The sequence below is a fragment of the Bubalus bubalis genome, chromosome 7 (genome assembly GCF_019923935.1).
Source record: "Bubalus bubalis isolate 160015118507 breed Murrah chromosome 7, NDDB_SH_1, whole genome shotgun sequence".
Taxonomy (NCBI): Eukaryota; Metazoa; Chordata; class Mammalia; order Artiodactyla; family Bovidae; genus Bubalus; species Bubalus bubalis.
The window spans coordinates 32,694,731-32,710,316 of NC_059163.1; the positions used below are offsets into that span (position 1 = coordinate 32,694,731).

Below are 15,586 nucleotides of genomic sequence, written 5' to 3' on the forward strand. Positions count from 1 at the left end.
TGTAGCCCCCCCCCCCAAAAAAAATAATGTCCGTCACTGTTTCCATTGTTTCCCCATCTATTTGCCATGGTCCTTCTAGTGAAAGCTATGATTCTTCCAGTAGTCAAGCATGGATGGAAGAGTTGGACCATAAAGAGAGCTGAGCACTGAAGAGTTGATGCTTTTGAACTGTGGAATCGGAAAAGACTTGTGAAAGTCACTTAGACTGCAAAGAGATCCAACCAGTCAATCCTAAAGGAAATCAGTCCTGAATTTTCATTGAAAGGACTGATGCTGAAGCTGAAGCTCTGATACTTTGGCCACCTTTTGCTAAGAACTGACTCATTAGAAAAGACCCTGTTGCCCAGAAGATAGGGCTCGAAAGTGGTTGACAAACAGTTTGGGAAAAAGAAACTAGAGACAGAATTAAAGATTTAAAGATGGGAATGGAAAACTCAAGACCTTCTGAATCAAGAACCCTGTTCTTCAGAGTCACATCACTTTTATTTAGTGTCTTGGCATGCAGAAAGTATCTGTTGTGCCACAATAAAATCAACCTCCTGTGTCCCTGATAACATCTCTCATTTTACTGATTACTTTGAGCTGTCTTTGTTATGTTCTTATACAAGGAGTATCCCCAGCTGGAGATAATAGACCTGAATATGCCTTGGGAAAACATCTTGGTGTGTGCAGAAGCAGGGTTGTGAACTTTCACTGACCAGCATTTCAAGGTCCATACTGTTTTTCCTTAGTTTAGCAGGCCATGACGACCCCAACTAATAACTTGATCTACTTTTGTTTAGATTATATGGTATTGCTATATTTTACTTTTATTCTTTTCCCATGGTGTGTTTCTTATGGCTTAGCCAGAGCAACAGGCAGCTGATTATTAACACCTGCAAGAGGAGAAGGGGAAGACAGAGGATGAGATGGTTGGATGACTTCACAGACACGATGGATATGAGTTTGAGCAAGTTCTGGGAGATGATGATGGACAGGGAAACCTGGATTGTTGCAGTCCACGGGGTCGCAGAGTTGGACACAACTGAGTGACTGAACTGAATGGATGCGACTGGATGCCATGATTTTCACTTGTTGAATGTTGAGTTTGAAGCCAGCTATCTCACTCTCCTCCATCTTCATCAAGAGGCTCTTTAATTCTTCTTTGCTTTCTGCCATAAGACTGGTGTAATCTGCATACCTGAGGTTATTGATATTTCTCCTGGCACTCTTGATTCCACCTTGAACTTCATCTAACTTGGCATTTTTCATGATGTAGTCTGCATTCAAGTTAAATAAGCAGGGTTACAATATACAGGCTTGACATATTCCTTTCCCAATTTGGAACCAGTCTGTTGTTCCATGTCTGGTTCTAACTGTTGCTTCTTGACCCACATATAGGTTTTGCAGAAGGCAAGTATGGAGAACTGGTATTTCCATCTCTTTAAGAATTTTCCACAGTTTCTTGTGATCCACACAGTAAAGTCTTTAACGTAGTCAATGAAGCAGAAATTGATGTTTTTCTGGATTTCCCTTGCTCTTTCTATGATCCAGCAGATGTTAGCAATGATCTCTGTTTCCTCTGCCTTTCTAAATACATTTTGAGTATCTGGAGATTCTCGGTTCATAAACTGTTGAAGCCAAGCTTGGAGAACTTTGAGCATTACTTTGGTAGCATGTGAGATGAGTACAATTCTGCAGTAGTTTGAACATTCTTTTGTATTTTATTTCTTTGGTATTGGAATGAAAATTGACCTTTTCTAGTCCTGTGACCACTAGTGAGTTTTCCAAGTTTGCTGGCATATTAAATGCATAACTTTAATAGTATTATCTTTTCTGCTGTGCTTAGTCGCTCAATCTTGTCTGACTCTTTGTGACCCCAATGACTATAAGCATGCCAGGCTCCTTGGGATTAGAAATAGCTCAGCTGGAATTTCATCACCTCCACTAGCTCTGTTCATAGTGATGCTTCCTAAGACCCATTTGACTTTGCACTCCAGGATTTCTGGCTCTAGGTGAGTGCTCACACCGTCGTGGTTATCTGGTTCATTAAGATCCTTTTTGTATAATTCTTCTGTGTATTCTTGCCACCTCCTCTTAATACCTTCTGTTTCTGTTAGGTCCATACAGTTTCCGTCTTTATTTTGCCCATATTTACATGTAATATTCCCTTAGTATCTCTAATTTTCTTGAAGAGATCTCTAGTCTTTCCCATTCTACTGTTTTCCTCTATCTTTGAATTGATCACTTAGGAAAGCTATCTTATCTCTCTTTGCTATTCTTTGGAACTCTGCATTCAGATGGATATATCTTTCCTTTTCTCTATTGCCTTTCACTTCTCTTCTTTTCTCAGCTATTTGTAAGGTCTCCTCAGACTACCATTTTGCCTGTTTGCATTTCTTTTTCCTGAGAATGGTTTTGATCATGGCCTCCTGTACAGTGTTATGAATTTCTGTCCATAGTTATTCAGGCACTCTGTGTACCAGATCTAATCCCTTGAATCTATTTCTTACTTCCTCTGTATAATCATAAGGTATTTGGTTTAGGTCATACCTGAATGGTCTAGTGGTTTTTCCCACTTTCGTCAATTTAAGTCTGAATTTGGCAATAGGGAATTCATGATCTGAGCCACAGTCACCTCCTGGTCTTGTTTTTTGCTGACTGTATATAGCTTCTCCATCTTTGGCTGCAAAGAATAGAATCAATCTGATTTTGGTGTTGACCATCTGGTGATGTCCATGTGTAGAGTTGTCAATTGTGTTGTTGGAAGAGGGTGTTTGCTATGACCAGTGTGCATTGTCTGGGCAAAACCCTGTTAGCCTTTGTCCTTTGTTTTGTACACCAAGGACAATCTTGCCTGTTACTCCAAGTATCTCTTACCTTCCTATTTTTGGATTCCAGTCCATTATGATGAAAAGGATATCTTTTTTTGGTGTTAGTTCTAGAAGGTATTGTAGGTCTTCAAATTCAGCTTCTTTGGCATTATTGGTTGGGGCATATACTTGGATTACTATGGTTTTGAATGGTTTGCCTTCGAAACCACAGGATCTTTCTGTCATTTTTGAGATTACAGGTAAGTTTTGCATTTTGGACTCTTTTGTTGACTATGAGGGCTATTGTATTTCTCTAAGTACTTCTTTCCCACAGTAGTAGATGTAATGGTCAGCTAAATTAAATTCACCTGTTGCAGTCCATTTTAGTCAACTGATTCCTAAAATGTCAGTGTTCACGCTTGTCATTTCCTGTTTGATCTCTTCCAATTTAGCTTGATTAGTAGGCCTAACATTCCAGGTTCCTATGCAATATTGTTCTTTACAGCATTGGACTTCACTTTCACCACCAGTTCAGGTCAGTTCAGTTGCTCCGTCATATCCGATTCTTTGCAACCCTATGAACCTCAGCACTCCAGGCCTCCCTGTCCATCACCAACTCCCAGAGTTCACTCAGACTCACATCCATAGAGTTGGTGATGCCATCCAGCCATCTCATCCTCTGTTGTCCCTTCTCCTCCTGCCTTCAATCTTTCCCAGAATCAGGGTCTTTCTAATAAGTCAGCTCTTCGCATCAGGTGGTCCAAAGTATTGTAGTTTCAGCTTCAACATCAGTCCTTCCAATGAAAACCCAGGACTGATCTCCTTTAGGATGGACTGGTTGGATCTCTTGGCAATCTCAGTGACTTTCACAAGTCTTTTCCAATTCCACAGTTCAAAAGCATTAGCTCTTCAGTGCTCACCTCTCTTTATGGTCCAACTCTTCCATCCATTCTTGACTACTGGAAGAATCATAGCTTTCACTAGAAGGACCATGGCAAATAGATGGGGAAACAATGAAAACAGTGACAGACTTCATTTTTGGGGGCTCCAAAATCACTGTGGATATGACTGCAGTCATGAAATTAAATAGGCAACAGGTTCCATCAGTGTCTCGTAAACATCATACCTTATTTCTTTGCTATATTATCAGTGCAATGTTATCAAAGCTTACAATGTACTTATCTTGTCCATGACCACAATTTCCAATAACATTTAGCATTAATTTCATATTTATATGTACTTAATGATGCAGTTTATGTTTTAATAGAGTATATCTATTTCTTTTATTGACTTTTTATCTGGTATTTTGTTTCTGTGTCTGTCTTGGAACTTCTGTCACTATTATTTGTTTTCCTGAGATATATTCAAAGGTACTTATTGCTTATATTCCTGTGTATTAGTAAAGGCCTGCCTTTTTTTAAAAACAAAAGGGTAGCAGGGCTTTGTTTATTTTTTTATGTTGTATAGTTCTCCTCCTCAAAACTTTTTACATACTTTCCCATGATTTTCTACAATATAATGTTCTGTCATTATCAGTTGAATCTCTATCAATGATGATTCCACTTTGGTGTGGGTAAATAACTTCCTCTTTCACAAACCCAAGGAAATCTTGCTTCTATGTCAACCACTCAAAGCCTTCAACCAAATCCTCGTGGGGTCTTCTGTTCCTTGACAGAAGTTAGAAGGGGTAGTGTTCTATGCATTGCCATCCTCCCATCTCACCACCGCATGTGCAGCCCTCTGTTATTGTTGTTCAGTCACCCAGTCGTGTCTACTCTTTGCAACCCCATGAACTGCAGCATACCAGGGCTCTCTGTTCCTCACCATCTCCCAGAGTTTGCCCAAGTTCATGTTCATTTTAAGTGTTGCCATCCAACTGTCTCATCCTCTGATGCCCTCTTCTCCTTCTGCCCTCAATCTTTCCCAGTATCATAGACTTTTCCAATGAGTTGTCTGTTCTCATCAGATGACCAAAATACTGGAGCTTCAGCTTCAACATCAGTCCTTCTAGTGAATATTCAGGGTTGATCTGCCTTATGATTGACTGGTTTGATCTCCTTGCTATCCAAGGGACTTTCAGGAGTCTTCTCTAGCACCACAGTTGAAAGCATCAGTTATTTGGCATTTTACCTTAGGAAGATTATAACCTTGACTATTCAGACCTTTTTTGGCAGAGTAATGTTTCTGATTTTCAACACACAACCCTCTTTAGCCTGAAGCAAAAATGCCAGCATCTATTCAGTCTCAGGCCCTACTTCTTGCCCAGAGGGTCACATGAAGCTTTTTTTGCTTTCATCTGAAATGTCAGGACCATGAAGATCACAGACCGAAACCATTTCCTGTTACTTCGGAAGTCTTGTTAACGCTGACACTCCATCCCAAAACTGGGGAAGAGTGAAGGAGTGGGGAAAAGGTTCCTTTTTCATAGACCTTCCCCTCCATGCTGCTTCCTGTCACTATCATGTTCCCAATACCACACTCAGCAAGTTAGATCAAAATTCTGTATTCTCAAGCTACACATTCTAATAATCATTCCTATTTCTGTACTTTCAGAATGCTATATCCAACTGGAAATTATTTTCTCTCCCACTTCCAATAATTACTGAGACTATAAAGCATCCAACACATTCAAACTGATGAGCCATCACATCTAGAAATATCTCAAGAGGAAACAAAATTTCATATGCTTTTCATATTCTTGGTGATATCATTTATGACACAACTTATCATGTAATTAATTACACAATATATTTTTATAATATATAACTGCTTTAGGTATATCATGTCCTTAACGAACTTTTCAACTTGCTATTTATTTATTCAATTTTAGGTATAAAGAGAATATGATGAAGTTATCAAGAATTCACCATGATCAGCCTGTGAAACCCCTGGACCGAGCAGTCTTCTGGGTTGAGTTTGTCATGCGCCACAAAGGAGCCAAGCACCTTCGACCAGCCTTCCATGACCTCAACTGGTTCCAGTACCACTCTTTGGATGTGATTGGCTTCCTGCTAGCTTGTGTGGCAACTGTTGCATTCCTGGTCACTAAATGTTGCCTGTTTTGTTACCGGAAGTTTGGTAAGACTGCAAAGAAGAAAAAGAGAGAGTAGTCTTTTTCTGCCTTTTTCTTTTTTTCTTTTTTTTTTTTTTATACAGTTGAACTAGAAACTTTGACAGAGTCTATCTGAATAATCCAGACACTGATTTGGAAAGATTTCTCTCCTGTTCTTCTGGGTTCTTCTCTATTCTTCAACTTATCATGTTAAAGATCAAAGACTCACTCCAAAAATATGCCACATGATTCAGAATTAAAGTTTAAAATAATCTATTCTTTACAAAGATACGACAGATGAATAAACACATGGAAATTGTTACCATTAAAGACTTAGTGCTTTATTTTATTCATTGCTTTTAGTTCAACCAGTTGAGATGCTGTTTGAGGCCTCAGGAACATAATGATTTATTCTATTTCCATACTGATCAGGTTGAATATTTCTTAAGTATCTAACATAATTTAGGGTTCAATAATCAATAATTATTTCATATTCTCTAAAAGAACTATACAAGGACTAATGCAGAACACACTCCAGACAGAGCTTCTTTGCCAGTCAGGAATATTGAAGCCTGTTAGCATTTCTACTCTGCTATAAAGCACATTTTACACCATCAATTTCCTTCCATATCATTCCACATTAGACTTTGTCCCCTTTGGAATATAAAGCACTGTTTTTTTTTTGTTGTTGTTGTTGTTGTTTCTCATTTGAATATTATCCTTCATTTGGATATTAATAATGATAGTACTTCATTTGTATTGTAACACTTCTTGGCTTCAGAGAACTAGCTGACTCTTGTATGTTTGCATGGTTATTGGTATGATAGACCAAAGTAAATGACTAGAATTTAATACCCACTCTTTTTAAAATAACTTAAGTACAATAAGGCTGTATATTGTTATTCTGTTTATTTAACTGTATGCAGAGTACATCATGTGAAATGCTGGTCTGGATGAATCACAAGCAGAAATTGAGATTGCTGCAGAAATATCAACCTCAGGTGATACACAGTTGATACCTCTCTAATGACAGAAAGTAAAAAGGTAATAAAGAGCTTTTTGATGAGGGTAAAAGAGGGGAAAGCTGGCTTAAAGCTGAGTGCAAAAAAAAAAAAAAAAAAAAAGAATGAAAATCATGGCATCTGGTCCCATCATTTTATGGCAAATAGAAGGAGGAAAAGTGGAAACAGTGCTTTCTTGTCCTCCAAAATCACTGTGGATGGTGACTGTATCAATAATATTAAAAGACGCTTGCTCCTCAGAAGAAAAGCTATGAAAAACCTAGTTCAGTTCAGTTTATTCCCTCAGTCGTGTCTGACTCTTTGCAACCCCATGAAGCTCAGCATGCCAGGCCTCCCTGTCCATCACCAACTCCCCGAGTTCATCCAAACCCATGTTCATTGTGTCGATGATGGCATCCAACCATCTCATCCTCTGTCATCCCCTTCTCCTCATGCCCTCAATCTTTCCTGGCATTAGGGTCTTTCCCAATGAGTCAGCTGTTCGTATGGAAAGACATACCATAGTCTGGAATTGGAAGAATCAATATTAGCAAAATTTCTACAGTATTCAAGGCAATCTGCAGATACAAAGTAATCCCTACCAAATTACCAATGGAATTTTTCATAAACTATCACAATTAAAAAAAAAAAAAAATAGGGAGACACAAAAGACCCTGAATGATGAAAGCAATTTTGAGAAAGAAAAAATGAAGTGGAGAAATAAGCTTGCCCAGACAACACTACAAAGCTATAGTCATCAAGACAGTATGGTACTGGCACAAAACAGATATAGATCACTGGAACAGTATAGAAAGTCCAGAAATAAACCCACAGACCTATTATCAATCTCTAACTGTGGATAAAAAACCAGGATCTTCAATAGGTGGTGCTGGGAAAACTGGAAAGATACATGTAAAGGAATGAAAATAGAACATAATTTAACACCATACACAAAAGTTAACTCAAAATGGATTAGACACCTAAATGTAAGACCAAACACCAAAACATTCTTTGAATAAATCACAATGATATCTTTTTTTTGATCCATTTCCAAGAGTATTGGAAAAGAAAACAAAACTACAAATGGGATCAAATTGAACTCTAAAGCTGTTGCATAACAAAACAGAACATAATCAAAATAGGAAGGCAACCCATTGCAGCAACACAGATAGATGTGGAAGTTATCATACTAAGTGAATAAGGAATACAGAGAAAGATAAGTACCACATTGCTTATATGTGAAAAAAAAAAAAAACAAACGTATTTACAAAACAAAAACAGATTTACACACTAAAAACAAACTTAAGGTTACAAAAGGGATTAGCAGATATAGATTACTATATTTCAAATAGTTGAACCAACAAGAACTTACTGTATATATAGCAGAGGAAATTCTGCTCAATATTCTGTAGCAATGTAAATGTGAAAAGAATTTTAAAAAGAGAAGATATATGTATTTATATAACTGAATCACTTTGCTGTACACCTGAAACTAACACATTGTTAATCAACTACAATCCAATATAAAATTAAAAATAAAATAAATCTCCTTGCCTTAACATCTCTTAAAGTGTGCATATTTCTGGCTTTAAGTGATAATCTCTTCTGTACCTAAAATATCTAGAAGAGTTATCAGTAAAAGAAACACTACAGAGATCGTCCTGTTCAAATGAACACAAAAATAAAACCAGGAAAAATAATCCAAAAATTCTAGCCTTAATAGAATATGAAATCACATAATGTTGGGTTTTCAAATATTACTTAGAAATTATTATGGATTTGTGTTTAAGCCTGAGTATATATTTCCTAACTCAGTGTATTGTGTTTTATCAAGGTTTATTTTTTTTTTCTCACTTCAAAGCAGTTGCTTTCCATTTTAATCCATAATACAAAGTACACACTTCAAAGTTCAGTCCAACCTGCTATAAACTGATAGAGATTGTTAAGGAGAGATCTTTGGATTGTGAGTTTCATGCACTTGGTTTAAGATTTAATTCAAGCAAGAGTTAACCATGAAGACTGTGAAAGGCTTCTGCATCCTTTTCATGCTGCATCTATGTCTCCTTGACTCCGGGAGGACGGGCAAAGTTCTTGTATGGCCTGTGGATTTTAGTCACTGGATTAATTTACAAGTTATTCTAAAAGAGCTTCCCTTCGTGGGCATGAGATAACTGTCCTGGTACCTTCACAAAATCTTCTGATTGATCATACCAAGACTCCCTATCATGTGGAGATCCTCCAGCTTTCAGTAACTGAAGAAACTTTCATGGAAGAGCTCAATACCATTCTCTATGAAGAAATTTTTGAACTGTCAAAACTCTCATGGTGGGAAATTCAAATAAAACTGGCAAAACTAGGCATAAAATTTTTATTAATAAACAGAAGAGTGTGTGACAGTGCTATCACAAACAAGGGGTTACTCAGCAGGCTACAGGCAGCCAAGTTTGATGTCTGCATTGCTGACCCTTTAAGTTTTTGTGGGGAATTGGTGGCTGAAGTCCTGAATATTCCATTTATATTCACTTTTCGGTTTTTCTATGGGAATGTCATTGAAAGACTGTGTGCTGGGCTTCCTATGCCTTCTTCATATGTTCCTGGTATCACATCAAGACTGACAGACAAGATGACTTTTAGACAGAGGCTGGAGAACTGGTTACTGTATACAGTGAGTGACATGATATGTTCATATTATGTATTTCCAGAATGGGATGAATATTACAGCAAGGTTTTAGGTAAGAATAATATGTATATAATAAATATTCTACCTGTGGCGGATTCATTTAGATATTTGGCAAAACTAATACAGTTATGTAAAGTTTAAAAATAAAATAAAATTTAAAAAAAATATATATTCTTATATTCTATAAATAAACATTTATCTAACTGTATGAAAACTTACAAATGGTATTTTAAGGTGGCTACACTGTTTTGAATATGTTAATAACACTCTTTTTTTTTGGTTTTGTGTTATATGATTGAATCATAAAATTCCCTCTTCTAAGGGATCTTCCCAGCTCACAGATCGTACCCGGGTCTCCTGCATTTCAGGTTGATTCTTTACCATCTAAGCCACTAGGGGAACCCTGGTATATATCCAAGAAGGAATATTCTCTATATTTAAGCTTAAGTTTTTGGAGTGTCTGGAAAACCCAAATCTGACAGTGTGCTTAATTTCCATAACCTTGGACTACTCTGTGTTCTTGCTTCTCCTGTTTCACAACCTGTTTTCTTTCTGATTAACTTGCTCTTCCTAAGGCTTTATATTTGTGTTCTATGAAGGAATGGTTTGCAATGTGATGAGCATGAAACTAGAAAATAAATAATGTAGTTTGGTTTCATTTGGTCTTGTTTTCAAAGTGTAAAAATGAAAGAAGACTTTTTCCTATAGGACCATGTTTCTAGATTTTTACCTCACTTCAGTGTTTTGTTCTTGTTCTATTTAAGGTTAGAGGTCATTAGAAGTCAACCAGTGACTTTTGACCCTGAGCATAAATTTATTCTCTATTTGAACAAGCCCATTTACCCCCCTTTTTTTTTTTTTTTGCTTTTGACTAATTTATTTTTTATTATGTTTACGTGATTATGGTAAGGAAATTTTGCACAAAAGGCAAATTACCTTTGAGAAAGCAGTCCCTTTCATATATTATTTAGATTTTTTAAGGTATTACTAACATGCAACACTGTATTAGTTTCAGGTGGTGACAAAAAAATTAATCAATAGTCAACCTAGAATAGTATGGAAGATTTCATTTGAGCCAATCTGAGAATTATAACCCTGGAGAAAATCTGTCAGGAAGCTCTGAGGAATGCTCTGCCCATTAGAAGTTAAAGAACTGTCATATATGTTTTTGAGGGAAGGGGTTATTCTTGAAAGTGTTATACATCAGAACATTATATTGCCAGTTTATGTAGTCCTAAAAAATGAGTAGTGGGTCATTGTGACTCCTTAAAAGAGTAAGGAAAGAATGTTAGCTTATAATGAGTTACCTTGCTGGTGCAAGGAGGAAATTCGTTTTTCTGTAGAGTAAACTTCCTTGTGTCTTCTGAGGGGATCTAGTTAATGTATAATGCAGAAGCACATCGCACACTAAAACAGGGAGTGCCAGGTAGTGGCTCAACTGGTAGAGAAATTTTTATGCAAAATTTTGCTTCCCCAGACTTAAAATAATTTTGTTTCAACACAGGTATAAAACAAGATGATTAGATATTTGTACCTATTGTGAAATAATCACCAAATAGCTCTCCATAATATCTATCACTACACATAAATACAAATAGTATTTATTTGAGAACTTCTAATTTCTACTTCTGTCATTTTTGAGGTTGGACCTAAGTACTTCATTTCACACTCTTTTCTTGACTATGAGCGATCCTCCCATTTCTTCTAAATGATTCTTGCCCACGGTAGTAGACATAATGGTCAACTGAATTAAATTCTCACATTCCAGTTCATTTTAGTTCACTGATTCCTAAAATCTCTATATTCGCTCTTGCTATCGCCTTTTTAATCACTTTCAATTTATGCTGATTCATGGACCGAACATTCCAAGTTCCTATGCAATATTCTTACAGCATCGGACTTTACTTCCATCACCAGTCACATCTACACCTGGGCATTATTTTTGCTTTTGCTCCATCTCTTCATTATATCCGGAATTATTTCTCCACTCTTCCCCAGTAGCATATTGGGCATCTACCGACCTAGAGATTTCATCTTTCAGTGTCATATCTTTTTGCCTTTTTATGCTGTTTGTGGGGTTCTCAAGGCAAGAATACTGAAGTGATTTGGCATTGTCTTCTCCAGTGTACCAGATTTTGCCAGAACTTTCTGCCGTGACCCATTAGTCTTGGGAGGCCCTACAAGGCATGGCTCACAGTTTCACTGAGTTAGACAAGGCTGTGGTCCATGTGATCAGTGTGGTTAGTTTTCTGTGACTGTGGTTTTCATTCTGTCTGCCCTCTGATGAAAAGGATAAGAGGCTTGTGGAAGTTTCCTGATGAGAGAGACTATCTGTGGGGGAAACTGGGTTTTGTTCTGATGGGAGGGGCCATGTTCAGTGAATCTTTAATCCAATTTTCTGCTGATAGGTGTGGCTGGGTTCCTTCCCTGTTGTTTAGCCTGAGGCAAAACTTTCAACCCATGCCTCTACCAGAGACTCCTGAACACTCAAAGGCAAGTCTGGCTCAGTCTCCCACGGCCTCCAAAGTCAAATTTCCTAGGGGTTCTCAGTTGGATTTGCTGGATTCCCAGGTTGGAAAATCTGTTCTGGGTCCTAGAACTTTCTTACCAGTGTGAGAATTTCTTTTTTATAATTGTTCTGCAGTTTGTATGTCATGTGCTCAGTGGCTCTATGGTGGGGCTAATGGCGACCTCCTCCATGAGGCTCATGCCACACGCTGGGTAATCCAGGTTTGCCACAGTCAGTCCCTGTTCCCACCGCAAACCACGCTGACCCGTACCTGTGCACGAGACACTCAAACAATCAAAGGCAAGTCTGGCTCAGTCTCTGTGGCAGGGACGTCTGGGTCTTGGTGGGCATAAGATTTTGCTTGAGTTTTCCAAGCATCTCTGGTAAGTATGGGGCTTGATTCTAAATGCAATTTTGCCCCTCCTACCGTCTTACTTGGGCTTCTCCTTTGCCCTTGGAATTGGGATATCTTTTTTTTTTGGTGGACTCCAACATTCTCCTGTCCATGGTTGTTCAGCAGCTAGTTGCAAATTTGGAGTTCACACAGGAGAAGATGAGCACATAACCTTTTACTCTTCTGTCTTGTTTGTTGATGTCCTTTTCATCATAGGGGACTGGAAGGCAAAAGCAGGAGGTTAAGAGATACCTGGAGTAACAAACGAACTTGGCCATGGAGTACAAAATGAAGCAGGGCAAAGGCTAACAGAGTTTAGTCAAGAGAAGGAACTGGTCATAGCAAACACCCTCCTCATCAGCACAAGAGAAGACTCTATGCATGGACATGATCAGATGTTCAACACTGAAATCAGATTGGTTATATTCTTTGGAGTCAAAGATGGAGAATAACTATACAGTCAGCAAAAACAATATCGGGAGCTGACTGTGGCACAGACCATAAACTCCTTATTGCCCAATTCAGACTTTAATTGAAGAAAGTAGGAAAAACCACTAGACCATTTAGGTATGACCTAAATCACATCCCATATGATTATACAGTGGAAATGACAAATAGGCTTAAGGAATGAGATCTGATAGATAGAGTGCTTGAAGAACTATGGACAGAAGTTCATGACATTGTACAGGAGGCAGTGATCAAAACTATCCCCAGCAAAAAGAAATACAAAAGGCAAAACATCTGAGGAGTCCTAACAATTAGCTGAGAAAAGAAGAGAAGCTAAAGGCAAAAGAGAAAAGGAAAGCTATAGCCATCTGAATGCAGAGTTCCAAAGAAAAGCCAGGAGAGATAAGAAAGCCTTCTTAAGTGACAAATGCAAAGAAATAGAGGGAAAAAAATTTAATGGGAAAGACTAGAGATCCCTTCAAGAAAATTAGAGATGCTAAGGGAACATTTAATGCAAAGATGGGCACAATAAAGAACAGAAACGTTATGGACATAACAGAAGAAATTAAGAAGAGGTGGCAAGAATACATGGAAGAACTATGCAAGAAAGATCCTCATGACCCAGATAACTATGATGTTGTGATCATTCACATAGAGCCAGATATCCTGGAGTCTGAAGTTAAGTGGACCTTAGGAAGCATCACTATGAACAAAGCTAGAGGAGGAGATGGAATTCCAGTTGAGCTATTTCAAGTCCAAAAAGATGATGCTCTGAAAGTGCTGCAGTCAGTAAGCCAGCAAATTTGGAAAACTCAGCAGTGATAACAGGACTGCATAAGATCAGGTTTCATTGCAATCCCAAAGAAAAGCTATGCCAAAGAATATTCAAACTACTGCAAAATTGCAGTCATCTCACACACTAGCAAAGTAATGCTGAATATTCTCAAAGCCAGGCTGCAACACTACGTGAACTGAGAAATACAAGTTGTTCAAGCTGGATTTAGAAAAGGCCAAGGAACCAGAGATCAATTGCCATCATATGTTGGATCATAGAAAAAGAAAGAGAGTTCCAGAAAAAAACATCTACTTCTGCTTTATTGACTGTGCCAAAGCCTTTGACTGTGTGGATTACAAAATAATGGAAAAATTCTTCAAGAGATGGGTATACCAGACCACCTTACCTGACTCCTGCAAAGCTTGTATGGAGGTCAAAAGCAACAGTAATAACTGAACCTGGAACAACAGACTGGTTCCAAATTGGGAAAGATATATGTCAAGGCTGACGTATATCAGGTATAACCACCCCCTGCTTATTTAATTTATATGCAGAGTACATCATGCAAAATGCCAGGATGGATGAAGCACAAACTGGAATCTAGATTGCCAAGAGAAATACCAATAACCTCAGATATGCAGATGATACCACCATTATGGCAGAAAGTGAAGAGGAACAGCAGAGACACTTGATGAAAGTGAAAGAGAAGAGTGAAAAATTGGTTTAACGCAACATTCAAAAAATGAATATCATGGCATCCAGTCCCATCACTTCATAGAAAAAGATGGGGAAGCAATGGAAACAGTGAGAGACTTTATTTCCTTGGGCTCCAAAATCACTGCAAATGATGACTGCAGACATGAAATTAAAAGATCCTTACACATTGGAAGAAAAGCTATTACAAACCTAGACAGCATATTAAAAAGCAGAGACATTACCTAGGCAACAAAGATCCATATAGTCAAAGCTATGGTTTGAACCAGTAGTTTTTTGTTGATGCAACAGTTGGACCATAAAGAAGGCTGAGCACTGAAGAACTGATGCTTTTGAACTGTGGTGTTGGAGAAGCCTCTTGAGAGTCCCTTAGACTGCAAGGAGATCAAACCAGTCAATCCTAAAGGAAATCAATCCTGAGTATTCATTGGAAGGATTGATGATGAAGCTGAAGCACTAAAATTTTGGCCAGTTGATATGAAAAGCTATCTTACTAGAAAAGATCCTGATCCTGGCAGGATTTAAGGCAGGAGGAAATAGGGATGACAGAGGATCAGCTGTTTGGATGGAACTACTGTCTCAGTGGGCATGAGTTTGAGCAGGCTCCGGGAGATGGTGAAGGATAGGAAAGCCTGAGTTGCTGCAGTCCATGGTACTGCAAAATGTAGGACGTGAACAAATGACTGAACAACAACAATAACCACACCTACACAGACACATGGTTTGCAAATACTTTTTCTGTTTTCATAGGCTGCCTTCTTGTTTTGTTGATCATTTCTCTTACTGTGAAGTGTGCAGTGGCTGTTATTTGGAATTAGTTCAACTAGTTCATTTTTCCTTATACTTTCAGTTCAGTTCAGTCACTCAGTCACGTCCGATTCTTTGAAACCCCATGGATAACAGCTTGCCAGACTTCCCTGTACATCACCAACTCTCTTAGCCTACTCAAACTCATGTCCATTGAGTCGGTGAGGCCATCCAACCACCTCATCCTCTGTCATCCCTTTCTTCTCCTGCCTTCAGTCTTGCCCAACATCAGATTCATTTCCAGTGAGTCAGTTCTTCACATCAGGTGGCCAAAGTATTGGAGTTTCAGCTTCAGCATCAGTCCTTCCAATGAAGAGTCAGGATTGATTTCCTTTAGGATTGACTTGATTGATCTCCTTGCAGTCCAAGGGACTCTCAAGAGTCTTCTCCAACACCACAGTTCAAAAGCATCGAT

General features: G+C 38.2%; 1 protein-coding gene and 1 pseudogene across 2 annotated transcripts in view; both read left to right on the forward strand.

The window, feature by feature from the left end:
• LOC123334365 (UDP-glucuronosyltransferase 2C1-like) overlaps positions 1 to 6,174 on the forward strand; it is a 30,611-nt gene extending 24,437 nt beyond the window's left edge. The window contains exon 6 of one of the 2 annotated variants that reach the window (XM_045166280.1): positions 5,623 to 6,174. In XM_045166280.1, coding sequence (XP_045022215.1) covers positions 5,623 to 5,902 — 280 coding nt within the window. In that variant the 3' untranslated portion in view covers positions 5,903 to 6,174. The remainder of the gene's footprint in view (positions 1 to 5,622) is intronic. The other variant, XR_006641269.1, reaches the window with a different exon arrangement.
• Positions 6,175 to 7,224: 1,050 nt separating this feature from the next.
• LOC102398487 overlaps positions 7,225 to 15,586 on the forward strand; it is a 33,438-nt pseudogene continuing 25,076 nt past the window's right edge.